The sequence below is a fragment of the Manacus vitellinus genome, unplaced genomic scaffold (genome assembly GCF_001715985.3).
Source record: "Manacus vitellinus isolate BGI_N305 unplaced genomic scaffold, ASM171598v3 scaffold_1_pilon, whole genome shotgun sequence".
NCBI lineage: Eukaryota > Metazoa > Chordata > Aves > Passeriformes > Pipridae > Manacus > Manacus vitellinus.
In genome coordinates this window covers 33,915,309-33,928,575 of record NW_021939396.1, presented here as the reverse complement: position 1 = coordinate 33,928,575, position 13,267 = coordinate 33,915,309, and the positions used below count along the sequence as shown (strand labels likewise).

The following is a 13,267-nucleotide window of genomic DNA, read 5'->3' as shown; positions in this document are numbered from 1 at the left end:
TTAAACTGAAGTCTTCAGAAAGAAGACAGCATCTATAAATTCAGAGTATTATCATGTACGATGAGAAACTGATACTGATCCTGCAACTCAGTGATAAGTGTCAGAGTAAAGATGTGTTCTCTGTGCCATCCATTCTTAACTTTCCATGTTTTTGACCTTTACTATTGTCAATTTTCCATGCTTAATCACAGGTCAGAAAAGACTGAGTCCAACTTTTGACCAATCACCACCTTGTCAAGTAGACCATGGCACTGAGTGGCATGTCCAGTCTTTTCTTGAACACCTCTAGGAATGGTGACTCTACCACCTCCCTGGGCAGCCATTCCAATGCTTAACAACCTTTCTGTGAAGAAATTCTTCCTCATACCCAAGCTGAACCTCTACTTCATGGATAAGCAGTGAGAATCTTTCAATTACATTTAAAGGAAGAAGCCTTTAAAACCAGGGAGCTGTCTTTTTTTTTTTTTTCCTTTCTTGAATTCTGTCCCTTCCAGGTGTATTATTTAAGAGCCAATGAAGTAACCAGCACCTCTGGGCTAGGTAAGCACATGCAGCTGATGAAAAACATCATCCCTCTTTGTGTTCTCCCCACACCAGTCTATTATGCACAATTCATCCACAACTTGTTTTTATATCAGATGGTTGCTGCACAGAGCAGCTCAGGTTGGACATGGACTGCCGGCTGAGATTTCACTTGCCCTTCTTCCCCTGGCCTGAGGCATTCCTTTACATCTCAGTGACATACAAAACTGGTTTGAATTCTCTGTGCTTCCGAAGCGCAGTCTGTGTTTTACACCCTCATCTTGTGCAGGGTATAATCCTCCTGGAATCCCTCACTGTCCTCTCACACCTTCATCTTAATTATCACCCCCTTTGCCACTCCTTCCCATCTCCCTGTTAATAACTCCAAGTACAAACAGCTGTCCCACTAACAAGAGGTAGTGCTAACCCACTTTTTACTACTATGGAAAGTACATACAGTTCTTGAAAGTCAGACATTCCTCTGAGCAGATTCTTTTCTATGCAAAACTGCCCTTTTGTACTTAATTTGTTCACGAAATGCCGTACCTTTTGTATGACATGTAGCTCTGGCTATGTAATAATCATCTTTTAATAAACCACTTACAATTGTAAATAATATGCCTAAAATAAATATATATATTGAATGTATTCAAGATATTAAAAGTATGTTTACCATTTAAAAGAACAATCTTCTTAAAAGCTCAGAACGCTGCCGGGGTGCTGGAGAGCTCCAGATTTTACCATACTTTTTTTATGAAAGCTGGTCTGGCTAGTATTTTTGTTTTCCTAAATGTCATTTTTAAATTTAAACTGTAAAGCCCTCAGAAAGAAGACAGCATCTATAAATGCAGAATATTACTATTAGAAACTGTTGGTCCTGTACAATGAGAAACTGATACAGATTTTGGAACTGAGAAAATATATAATGTTCATTGAATAATATTTAATAAAATGTTTACCTCAGCAATAACAAACCATATGAGAAGTACAGTGTTTTACAGAACAGATACATCAGATGACATATGTGCATATAGTTTCAACTTTTCTTGCCTAAATATAGAAGATATTTAAGTGAACAAGTGTGCTATGAACAAGCCAGTGCTTTGGGCTCATTTGCATCAATATGTGAACCCACTGAAAGCCATGGTATTGTGAGCAGACACATAGTGCCAGGGTAACAAACACACATTAAACCCCATAACATGCAGCACAACCCTATGGATGGGTACAAGCAGTGCCCAACACACAGCTGCCACGTACAGCGCTGTGTGCAACACAGGTTTCATTACATTTTTACTTGAGGTGAACATGCATCCACATTTCCAGCAATAGCTACATACATGTAGGATTATCTGAAGGGTAAAGCTCTGACCTGATGGCTGTGGTCAGGGGGATTTCTGCCCCCGGCTTTAGGCAGTGGAGAAGGTGCATGTGGGATTGCAACTGCTAATTCTAGACTTGCCCTTTGCCTGTCACCCAAGCCTCTTTGCTCTCTACTTGGTCAGTACCACTGCTCCTTCTCTCCTCTTTTCCTCAGCACTTGTCCCAGAGGGAACAAGGATACCTACTCTGCTGGCAGCTCTGCCTTTGGGCTGCTGCTCGTGTTGGTGGCTGCAGTTGCCGCCTCCAGATCCCGTCATTCAGATCCCAGCAATGTCCTCTGATAGAAATGCATCACGTTAACTTAATGAGGTATTAATTACATTTAAGAATCAATTCATTCTCCTCCACAAACAGTATTTCAGGAATTGTAGTTTGTCTATAGATATTATTTTTTAACTTAAATATATATATAAGGTGTAATAAATAACAATTTTTTTAAAAGCCAGAAGGGAGATTAGATTTGTGAAGTTGTTGATGTTTCCCCATGGTTTGCGCTGTCTCCTTGTGCCGAGTGAGTCAGAAACTGTCCTGTGGCTCCAATGTATAACCTGGAACGCATGGGCCACTTCTGTAAGAGAGGAGACAAGCACAGAGCTGAGATACCTGGGAGCTTTGCACTCTGACTGCAGTTCTCAGCACAGCTGATGGAAAAGTGTTGATGGAATCACAGTACGAGAAAATAGGAAATTGTTGCTATCACCAGACATTTCCCATTTTGTCATTTGTTGGGAAATATTAGGAGCTTGGTAAGGAAGCCTCAGCCTGGATATTTGCTTTGGTAATTAATCTCAAGGCACAGCTCCCAGCCCTGCTGTGATCCAGCAGACAGGAGCAGCCCGTGCTGGTCAGTCATCCTCACGCAGTTTGTGTTGCGGATGTTCTGTTACAGTAAAACCAAACATTCCTTTTCAAGGTGCCAGGGATACTATGGGGATACACCTGCACCTGCGGGGATTGCAGCCCTATATGCACACCTATCTGTGCCAACTCCCACAACACTGACCACAGCACAGGGGCTGCTAAAAACTGTGTGGTAAAGGGAATTGAATGTGGTTGCTCCTTGGCAACACTGGCAGCTTCTTGTTCAGCTATTTCAGATGCGACAATTAATCTTTCCACTCACTGATTTTTGGAATCACCAATTACCCTGGTGTTAAAAACTTACTCTGACATCTTGAGTTTCTTAACCCCCAGCAAATTATTTACTGCAAACAGTCATGCACCTCTGGGTAAGAGAAGCTTAATACTGCAGTTACATCTGAACTCTTTTATTTAAAGACTAAGCAGCAGCATATTCTGACTTGGAAAGACTGTACGATCTCATTTAGTAATTTTGTTTCAAGTATGATGTTATGGGTTTGTCACCAATGAGACATCTGAGTTTAGTCATTAATTATATTTTTCATTTGGTGTACACACAGCTGTACTTGAATATTTTACTTTTCTCACTAATTGCATTTACTGTACTTGGTATATCAATGCAGTTAAAGTCTTTATCTGTACAGGTTGTCTCATAACCTGCACTTTGGGGTTTTTGAAGCACCTGCTAGGATTTGTTTGTGACACTTTCATCCAGTGCCAACTAAAAAAATGCACTTACCACCAGGAATAGTAGAAATATTGGTTAGGCTGATAGAATCTCAAAACTGGATGCATTTAAATGAGATATAAATAAAATTATAAAAAATAATTGCTTAAGTGAATCCAATATTGCTCTATTCCAGTAGCCTGGGAAATGTGCATCTGGATCATTTAACTGCTGCAGCAGCTATTTAAGAGTATTTTTCTGCCATTAGTAGTCGGCAGCTGACAAAATGTACCTGTGTCCTTTCACTCTGACTGAGGAAGCTAACAGAAGCTATTTTGAACTTATTTTGAAATACATAATAATATTTTTTTACTTAAATTATAGCCATCTTCTAATTGATGTAGAGGTTTTGCTTTCTTAATGAGCCTGCTAATCATTTAAATGGCCCCAGAAGCCTGTGTTCACATCATGCTTTTTACAGCAACCAACACTGTGAACAAGGAACTCCCTGTGAATTAGGCACTTTATAGAAATTAGAGATTACTTCACAAATTTAACTTAATTAAATCATTCTGAATTCAGACTCTTAAAAAAAAAAAAAAAAAAAAAAAAAAAAAAAAAAACACCTCAGCACTCTAAGTCATTCCCTGTGACCAGTGCCAAAGAAAATATCCCGTGGTATTTGAGCCCCATCAGTCAGTGAGCAATGCATTTGGAAACAGTTTCCAGCCCCAGGCCCTCTCCAAGAGCAGTTCCCCTTTCTCATTACTTCTGTATCACTGTGATTTTTTTTGACGAAGGGAAGACTATATACCAACTAGACAAAATAAATGCTTCATAAAAGCACTTTTATGGAAGGAATTAACACATGGCTGGTAATTATTACCCCCTTCCATACTGTGGCTGCCTCAGCAGGGGAAGAAGAGCAGGCTCAGCCGTGGCTGGGGTCACTGCTGCGGGACCGTGCATCACCTCACCACAAACACACGCTACCAGCAGAACCAGTGGGTCTGGTGGGAGACCACCAAGGTTTCCATGTGGGGAACAAGGAGGTGCCAGTACTTCTCTGGTGCTGCCCTCTGCTTTCAGTTCCAAGGGATCAAGTCCGACTAGGTTTGGATCTACATTATATTTGATATTTTGGTGCAAAGTCCCTGAAGCCGGAGGGACAAAGCTCCAAAATATTTCCATCAGGCCTCTAGCACCTAAGCACAATGGTTGCTCCAGGCAGGATTTTCATGTATTACCTCTACCAACAATACATGAGTTTGAAATCTTTAGTTTCATCTACGTATCTAAGGCCAATGTCCTTCTTCACTGACAGAAGGTGGTAGCTGCTGCTCAGCTCCCCTACCTTGACAGGGTGGAGGTATCCATCCCCTCGCAGGGTGCCCAAGCCCTCTCCCGGTGACTCCTCCTCATCCTGCAGGCTGCGAGTGAGGTGCGCGATATAGGTGGTGGCCAGAAGGAGCACATCCAGCTTGGAGAGCTTGGTGTCGGGCGGCACCGAGGGCAGAGTCTTCTGCAGCTCGAGGAAGGCGTGGCGCAGGGTCTGCACCCGGCTGCGCTCCCGAGCGGCGTTGGCGGCCGCGGGTCGGCCCGGGGGTGCCCCAGCCCGCTGCCCACCCACCAAGGGAGGGCAGGAATTGCCGCCGGCAGCAGAAGGCAGCAGGGAATCGGGCTCTACGCCCGGGCTGGAGATCTCCTCGCTGCTGCCAGCTAAGTGTCCACAGTCCATTGGTGACTTCCCTGGCAGGGAGGGTCCTGCAAGCAAGAAAAGCATCTCTAAGGGCAGCTGCAACTCTGCGCCGAAACTCTCTAAACACAAAGATGATCAGAAATGCAAGCGCTGCCTGTGCCAGCAAAAGCTGGGATGCAGCTGTGCGAGCTGCTTTTCTACTGGCTGCTTACAAATTTGATTTCACACAGGCAGAGAAACAGAAGTTAAACTCTTCAATGATTGGGATTTAATAATTTTTTTTGAAAGTATTACACTGAGCAAATTTTTTGTTACTCGTAGCCCAGAAATGGCTTTTGAGAAAATCCAGCAGGCACCACTCAGCAGCACTGACACAGTGGTTTCCGTTTACAAATTACTAAAAATTAGGCTAAATGCAATTTTTAAAACATATTCTTCGTACGGTTTGGGATGTGGGACTATTTATATATTTTCTATTTAGCTGCAATCATTTTATCAACAGTCTCACAGGTGATCAGTGCTTCATGGATTACAGAAAGAAAAATATCATTTTCAGATGCAGCAATAAGTGGAGCCACAGAGCGCGGACTCAGCTTTTGAAAGGCAAAATTTGGTCCATAATTTTAAAGGATCAGGAACTGACTTTTCCTGTCGTCCCACCCCTAATGTTACTAAAATAATTTCTGTGCTTTTTTTCATCTACATTTTCGAATTTCAAAAGAATCTTTTGACCTCTATTATAGCCATTGCAGGGCAAGAGAACCTTTTGAAAACAGTGACAAAAACTTATTTTGAGCAAAGCTGAAAATAATGTCCACAAGGTCTTTTCCCAGCTTTCAGAAAAGCTGGTCAGTCAGTTCTGCCTCTAATACAAGTCACAATCTTTTAATTAATTCAGTTCCTCGATCAATATTCCCCAAAGTGTAGCACTTCTTAGCTGGAATAATACCCGATCCTGTTGTCCTCAGTCAAGCAGCCCTCCTGGTAGTCCCAAATTTCAGCTTTCAGGTGTTTCTGTGACAGTCTGGCTAGACAAGGGCAAGGACAAGTTATTAAACCTTTTAATTTCATAAAAAAACTATGTAATATTAAAATTTTAAATAAAATTGATGCACATAAATTAGTGAAGATCTAAATTTACAAGAATTGGGTCTTGATTTTGCAAAGCATTTCAAGCACACTCTGAAGTCAAAGATTTCTAGCAAAAACAAGGAACGGTTTCTAAACAATCTTTTTTGCAATACTTTGATGGTATTTAAAAGATATTATTATTGTTATTATTTCAGGTGTTCTATTGTGATTAATTTGATGTTAATCTGGTTCACAGTTTTATCATGTCATGATCTCTTCAATATCAGTACAGGTTAGACTGAAATTATTTGTGAAATATTCTGTGCACATTGTAGCTGTAAACCAAAGAGAAAAAATGTCACTCTTCTTTTTTCTTGCAGTATTTATGATTGATATAAAATAAAGCTCACATTAAGACCACATGAGCTTGTCTAGAGCAAGGTCTGAAAAATGGTCCTAGCCTCTAGCTTAAAATAAAAAAAAATCCTATGTGCTTTTTTCTTGGTGTTTTCTCATTGTGTCAGGCACAGTCAGATCTGGATGCATTTTAGTTTTAAAAAAATTATCATTGCAGAGATGACATCAAGACAATCATTAAGACAATCATGAAAACTGGCAGAAGTTTATGTTTGTCAGCAGGACTTTTCATTTGCCATACCATCTAATTCCCACTGATACAAGGAAATCTTCCCTGATTGCTGGAGAAGTCCAGAATATCCAAGGATATGGACAGACTGAGTTAGTAAAAATACCTGCTCCTCCGATTAAATACATGACTAAGGCTGGTTTACACACAGTTTTGATTTCGCCGTGCTAGTGTGTAACCAGATTTAGAACTGGAATACTACAAAGTAATGCACATACCTAAAAGCCTCATCTCCTTGGGTGCCCCTGGGAGTAGGAGTTTCTGTTTTAGGAGATTCACATCTACATCAGATGAAATCCTAGGCCTATATTAAAAAAAATGTAAAAGGCTTCATCTGTGGAAATCAGAGATTTCATTCTGAATTAAATTTCTCCACTGTCAGACTTCTCATCAAGTACAAACAGCAAATGGTCTGTGAAAATCTGCTACGCAGAAACACAGGATCTGTTGTAGGTGTGTGGATATGTGTAGCCAAACCACGGTGATTCCTGCACCAGGATCTCCTCTGTTGCACACTGGGACTGGGCAGCATCACTCTTCTCTCCGGTGTGATCAGGACACACACTCTGGGTGCTGTGCTCACCACAAACCCAGGAGTCACCAGAACCTCATGATCCAAAAAATGCTGCTGAAAACTAAAGTAAATAAAATGCCTCTGGGCAACAGTCATCTTCCCTTCAGAATTTTACAAGAAAGAGGGTAATTTTTGCAAACACCCACTTGCCGCCTGATGTGCAGAGAGAACTGGGGTTGTGAAAGTAAGTTAAAGTATTTGTATTGTTTCTAAAGCATTTCTAGTGCAGTATTTCTAATGCGGGCAGACGCATTGGTGTTTTAACATGACATTACAAAGACATAATTAGTTTAAAATCTTTTACCAAAACAACCGGCACGACACTTATTTTAATCTTACATTCCATGTGAACGAAACGGCAGTGAAGGCGACCTGCCCACACAGACAAGGAAAAGATGGAAAACGCCAGAGCAGAGCACATAGAAAAGAAACGGGTGGAAACCTCAGTTAAACTTTTCCGTTGTTCCTTGGGGTGAGGGGGAATATAGTGAATCTGAATTATTTTGCATCGGTTTTAAAATGACCTTGCCCTCTGCATAACTCTGGTAACAGGTAAGGAAAATCCTTTCTCTGGCGCAGGGAAATAGGAACTTGCCTGTCGATGTGCGAGGATAGCACCGGCGCTCACCGAGGAGCTCACGGTGACCCTCGCCGGCCGCCCAGGGGTGCGGGACGCGGTGGCTGCTGCGTCCCCATCCCGCACCCCGCCGGGCGAACCCGGCTCCCCGCGACCTGGCAGGACCTCGCAGTGCCCGGCCCGGGGATGAACTTACCGTTCCCGCCCAGTGCGGAGCGGGACAGCCCGGTGCAGCCCGTTCCGCTCCGTTTCTTTCTCCTCTCCTCTTCCTCTCCCAGTTCCCGTACCACGTCGCGTCGCGCCCCGTCCGGCCCGCGGCGCCGCTTATAAAGCCGTCAGCGGCGGTGGATGCGGCGGGGGCTGGTCGGCACCTTCGGTTCGCCCGGGCTCCCGCCAGCCCGGGGCGCAGCCGACCGCCCCTTCCGGCGGGATGGGTCATTCATCACGGAGCTGTCGGGGGCGGCAGCGCCCCACCGCTCCCCTCTCATCCTCCCTCCGCCGGGCCCGGCCCCGGTGTTCCGGGCGGGTCCGCCGCCGCTCGCCCCGTCCGCGCTGTTTTTCTTAGGATAAAGTAACGGTTTTGCTGGAGGAGAGAAATTTAATCTCTGGGCTGGGAGCGCGGGCGATGCCCTGTTAAAAGCAAGTCCTTCCTCCCAGCTCTGCCGCCTCTTCTCCGGCTCGCTGAGGTTCCCGGGGCCGGGAGGGTTCCCCCGGGTGAGACGCGCGGAGGGAGCGGGGTCGTGGCTGCCCAGGCACCGCTCGGGGGCCCGACCCACACGCGTGGGTCCAACGCGGGATGGAAACACGAACGGGATGAGGCGAGCCCGGGCGCGCAGAGAGGGGGATTTAACAGGGAACGGGGAGCGAATAAAAATCAGTAACGCTAATGAGAAGGGACAGTCAAAATAAATACCGGGATATAGAATTAGCTCAGAATAACATTTGGAACGAAGCCCGATTGTGCGATAACAGAGACACAATAAATCAAGCCTCGGGAGCAGTGGAAAAACAAAGTCTGAGCGATTCGTTACCGGGTTTGCAGCCAAGAAAATTAAGGACTTAAGCTTCAGCGATAATTGGAAGTCCCGGTAAGGGACAAGCCCGGTGAGGACCCGGCGGGGGCAGCCGCGCAGGGGGGACCGGACACCTGCCCTCAGCCCCGGCCCCCCGGCCCAGCAGTGTCCGGACAGAGCTCCCGCCGCAGCCGCCGGGCCGTGCCAGCAAAACGCTCCAACCCGACTGTTTCCGCGCTGAGGGGTACGAGCAGGGGCTGCCCGAGGGTGGGACCTCTGCCTTGCCCGGCGCCCACCGCCCCGCCCAGGCCCTGCCAGCCTTTGTGCTCTCGGGCTGGTACCCACAGCACCGCGGAGCCGCGTCCGCCGGGCGGAGGAGGCTGTCCGGGGAGGGATGCTGTCGGCCTTTTCTAAAGGTTCTCAATTTAAGTACTAAATTCTAAATTAAACGGAACTAAAACTGAAACTGTGTGTCAACGTTTACCTTTGCCTGACGCTGGCAGCCTCGGGGGGAGAGGGGTCTCTTCATCCATCACGGGCTACTCTTTCAAAAGCTACTCTGTCGGTATGTGCAAGACCACGATGATGGACTTCACCTGCACCACAGACCATTCTTTGGCCTCCTGGGGCCCAAAAGAGTGAAGGCTGGGGTTCCCTGGGTGACAGGGAGGCATCTCCAAGCAGCTGTGCTGAGCCACGTTTTGGCCTCAAGGCTTCCAACGCTACCTCCAGCCCAAGTGAGAATTGCTGAATCCTCTCTGCAGCCAGACACCTCTATGCTCAGCCAGCCTCTGGGGCTCAAGCAAGCTTGAACACGTCCTTAAAATTATACTCAAACATCCTCACTGTGGTGTGATGTGGGAGAACTGACCCCAGACTCCCTGGGGAGCAGGGAGACTTGCCCTCCAGCCCCAGTTCCACTGGGGCTCCTCTGTCATTCTGTAAGCATCGAACATGCACTGACTGGGTCCAGCACACAAGTCTGGGGTACCCCAGACCCATCCCCCAGGGAGGTGTCCTCAGTTTGCCTGCCCACATGCCTCCCCACAGAGGTGTTCTCACTAGGCTATGGGACACTTAGCCGTGTCACTGACAGAGAACTTAACAGTAGGTGTCCCAACTGCCCAGGACTTCCCAGCCACCCTAAATTAGCAGATCTCTAGTGCTGTGCTCTTCTTCTTTTCTCTGATGTAATTGATGACACAATATTATGGTTTTTTTTTTTTGTTTTCTCACTGTACACACACAGTGTTCTGCCTCAGTGCAGGAAATCCAATGGAAGGAGCTGGAAGAAAAGTGGTGATGGAATTCTCATTACCATCCTTTTGACAGTGCCAAAACCAGCTTGCTGCAGAGTGCACTTAGGGAAGTGGCATGGTGAGATTTGTGGTCAGAGTTCAGAGACACCACCCTGGTTGCTAACCCTGTTACCATAAAAGAGGTGCTTTAGATATATTTAAAAAAAACCCCAAGGGCATATAAAGGTAGAAATAGTTGTTCTTTGGTCCATGAAGATTTTCTCCCACCAGACAATTCCACCATTATAACCACAAAGACATCCAGTGATTTTCTTCTATCAACACACTATTTAAGTCTAAAACTGTAACAAGCTGCTGCAGCTGTTTCTTCTTCTTTTTTCCCAAATGACTGAGAATTACTTTCCTGCCATACCTTCAAAAGTACATTTCAAATCTGAGAAATGCCAGAGCCACAAAAGAGCCAGATTTTCAGCGTGATTTAGGTAAGAAAAATTTCTACCAGAGACAGAGTGATATTTTTCCAGGTACACTCTGCTCCTTTCATGTCAAATTATTCTCTGGTTTTATAGCTACAATTCAGCATGAACATTTAGGGTATTTCTTTCCAATTTGTTCATTTTATCTCATTCCCATTACTGTATAAGGGTTTCTCAAGTGTATTTGCCTACTGGTTATTGGTGTCTGATGGACTAGTAGAAATGTCACTTGTCCAAATAAAACCATTCCTGCACGAAGCCACACATGGAGTGTATCTGGTCAGGTCCCACAGGTTCCAGTTCTAGCCCAGGAGCAAATAAAAGGCAGGACACAGCCACAGAAGAATAAAAATATGTTGAAATTCAGAACTTCTGCTTCTTGGGGAAATCTCAATGTTTATAATGGGAATGCATTCCAAAACCAAACAAGTATTTTGAACATTTCCAATTATATCCTTTTTCCTTTTGTTTCAAATACCATGTTGATATTTGAATTGTAGAATGTGGTGTATTGTAGAACCATAGCATATTCTGCAATTGTGTTAAATACATTACATCACAGTGTAGCAATAAACCTTTTATTGTATTTTCTCAGTAATAATTACTTTCAAAATACATCTAAAATACATATCAGAAGGGCTCCATTCTATTGTATGGGTGTGTACATAAGTGTTAGAGCATAGTATCAGGGGATTTTTTTAAAGATTTAGAGTTACTGAGATCCCACCATAATTCCATTTCAGACCCACACATATTTAAGGAAATACTTCTAAACTATTCCCTTGTACATGTTCAATCTGGAAGGGTCTCTGTAAAAGTTGTTCTCACTCTAAGAAAAGAGAAAGGAAAACCAGGGTAAAGAGAACCCCAATAGGTCTGGCCCTCCATTTTCCCTTTGGTAGAAGCCATGTGAGAAGCACAGTATTGTAGTTGGTGTGAGTGAGCAGTGAGAGCTGAGCAGGCTTTACTGGAGCTAGAGAAGTGTGAATATTTATGCATCAAATGACAGTGTGGATGATTTTACTCAAGGGCAATTGCAGACTTCAGATGCAGGGGTTTAGGGCAGGCCAAAGTATAGGCCTGATGATACATGTATGCAGCTGGGATGTAGCCAAACTATAATGGAATATAAAAAGTGAGAGGGAGAGTAGATCCAGAGTGGAAACGAGACCCACTTTGATGTTTCATCAGAGGAATATTTTGGTAGGGTTTGCTTTAGCTGGATGTGAGTTGCTTGGCTGTGGGATTCTCTGTGTGAAACCCCATGGCCTATGTTGTATCAGAAGTAATTAATTCAAGTCTTCAATGTTTTATTTAACATATAAGAAAGTAAAATCTTTAATCCAGAAATACTCAGAACCTATGGAAAATAAGCCATACTTTTTAGATGGCTTACACAGCATAACCCACATTAAGAAATACTAATGATCCATTAAACAGTTTTAAATGGGTGTGTGTAAGGCAGAGGGAAGTGTAAGATGGAAAGATAACTTCACGCCATAGAGATCAGGAGGCAACTTCCCAATGTGCTGCATTGAGTCAGCAATCGAGCAGCTGCCACTTTGAACACACTCACTGAAAGTATTGACATTCTTCTCTGGGAATTGCTTAAACAAGAATGAACTTTTTTTTGATGTATGCTTTTCTGTCTTTCTTGATCTGAATATCATTGATGACAACAGCTAAAACAAGAAGTATCATTCTCGGTTAGTATTAATTTCAGGACTAACGATGACAGCTACACATAAGAGCTTTATTTAGTGTTTTGAATTTTCTGATTCTGAAGGCAAATGGCTCACTAGCTTTATGTGCTGTTTTTGGCCGAGGTAGAGTTCATTTTCTTCACAGGGGCTGGTATGGGTTGCATGGGGGTTGCACTGGGGGTGCATGGGAGGTTGGGACAGGTGACCCTAACTGACCAAAGGGACATTCCATACCATATGACATCATGCTCAGTATATGAAGTGGGGGAGGATGTTTAGATGTTTGGCATTTGTCTTCCCAGGTAACCATAGCATGTGATGGGACCCTGCTTTCCTGGGGATGGCTGAACACCTCACAGCCCATGGGAAGTGGTGATTGAATTCCTTGTTTTGCTTGTGTGTCTTTTGCTTTCCCTATTTAACTGCCTTTATCTAACCCACTAGTTTCCTAGCTTATACCCCTTCCAGTTCTCTCCCTAATCCTACTGGTGTGGGGGTGAGCGAGTGGTTGTATGGGGCTTAGTTGTTGGCTGGGGTTAAACCACAACAGTTTAACAGAAGCATGTGGCACCTCAGAGTTACAGTACCACTCACTTACTACCTCAGCTTTGGAAATCTGGTTCTTTATAATGAAGATGAAGATCTTGTTATTCAAGGGGGAAAATACATGCAAAAGTTAAATTTATTTGAATAAATTCTATCAAATTATATTTATCTTTATAACCAATAACAAAATACACACAACATTGCATGCAAAAAGATAGATCCTGATTTTCTTATTCAGGAAAAAATCCTTTCTTATTTCAGAGAGGGTCT

At 44.1% G+C, this 13,267-nt stretch overlaps 1 protein-coding gene across 1 annotated transcript; it reads right to left on the bottom strand.

The window, feature by feature from the left end:
* Positions 1-2,054: 2,054 nt before the first annotated feature.
* TCF24 (transcription factor 24) lies at positions 2,055-8,240 on the bottom strand. The gene is made up of 4 exons (XM_018076225.1): positions 8,197-8,240; positions 6,082-6,160; positions 4,788-5,197; positions 2,055-2,473 (listed from the first exon to the last, which is right to left on the bottom strand). The coding sequence occupies exons 3-4, from the start codon at positions 5,169-5,171 to the stop codon at positions 2,360-2,362; spliced, it is 498 nt and encodes a 165-aa protein (XP_017931714.1). The 5' UTR covers positions 5,172-5,197; positions 6,082-6,160; positions 8,197-8,240; the 3' UTR covers positions 2,055-2,359.
* Positions 8,241-13,267: the final 5,027 nt, after the last annotated feature.

Coding starts and splice junctions, on each gene's coding strand:
- TCF24 (XM_018076225.1), bottom strand. CDS start 5,171: ATGGACTGTGGACACTTAGCTGGCAGCAGCGAGGAGATCTCCAGCCCG. Junction 2,474..4,787: donor GATACCTCCACCCTGTCAAG/GTAGGGGAGCTG, acceptor CCTCTCTTACAG/AAGTGGCCCATGCGTTCCAG.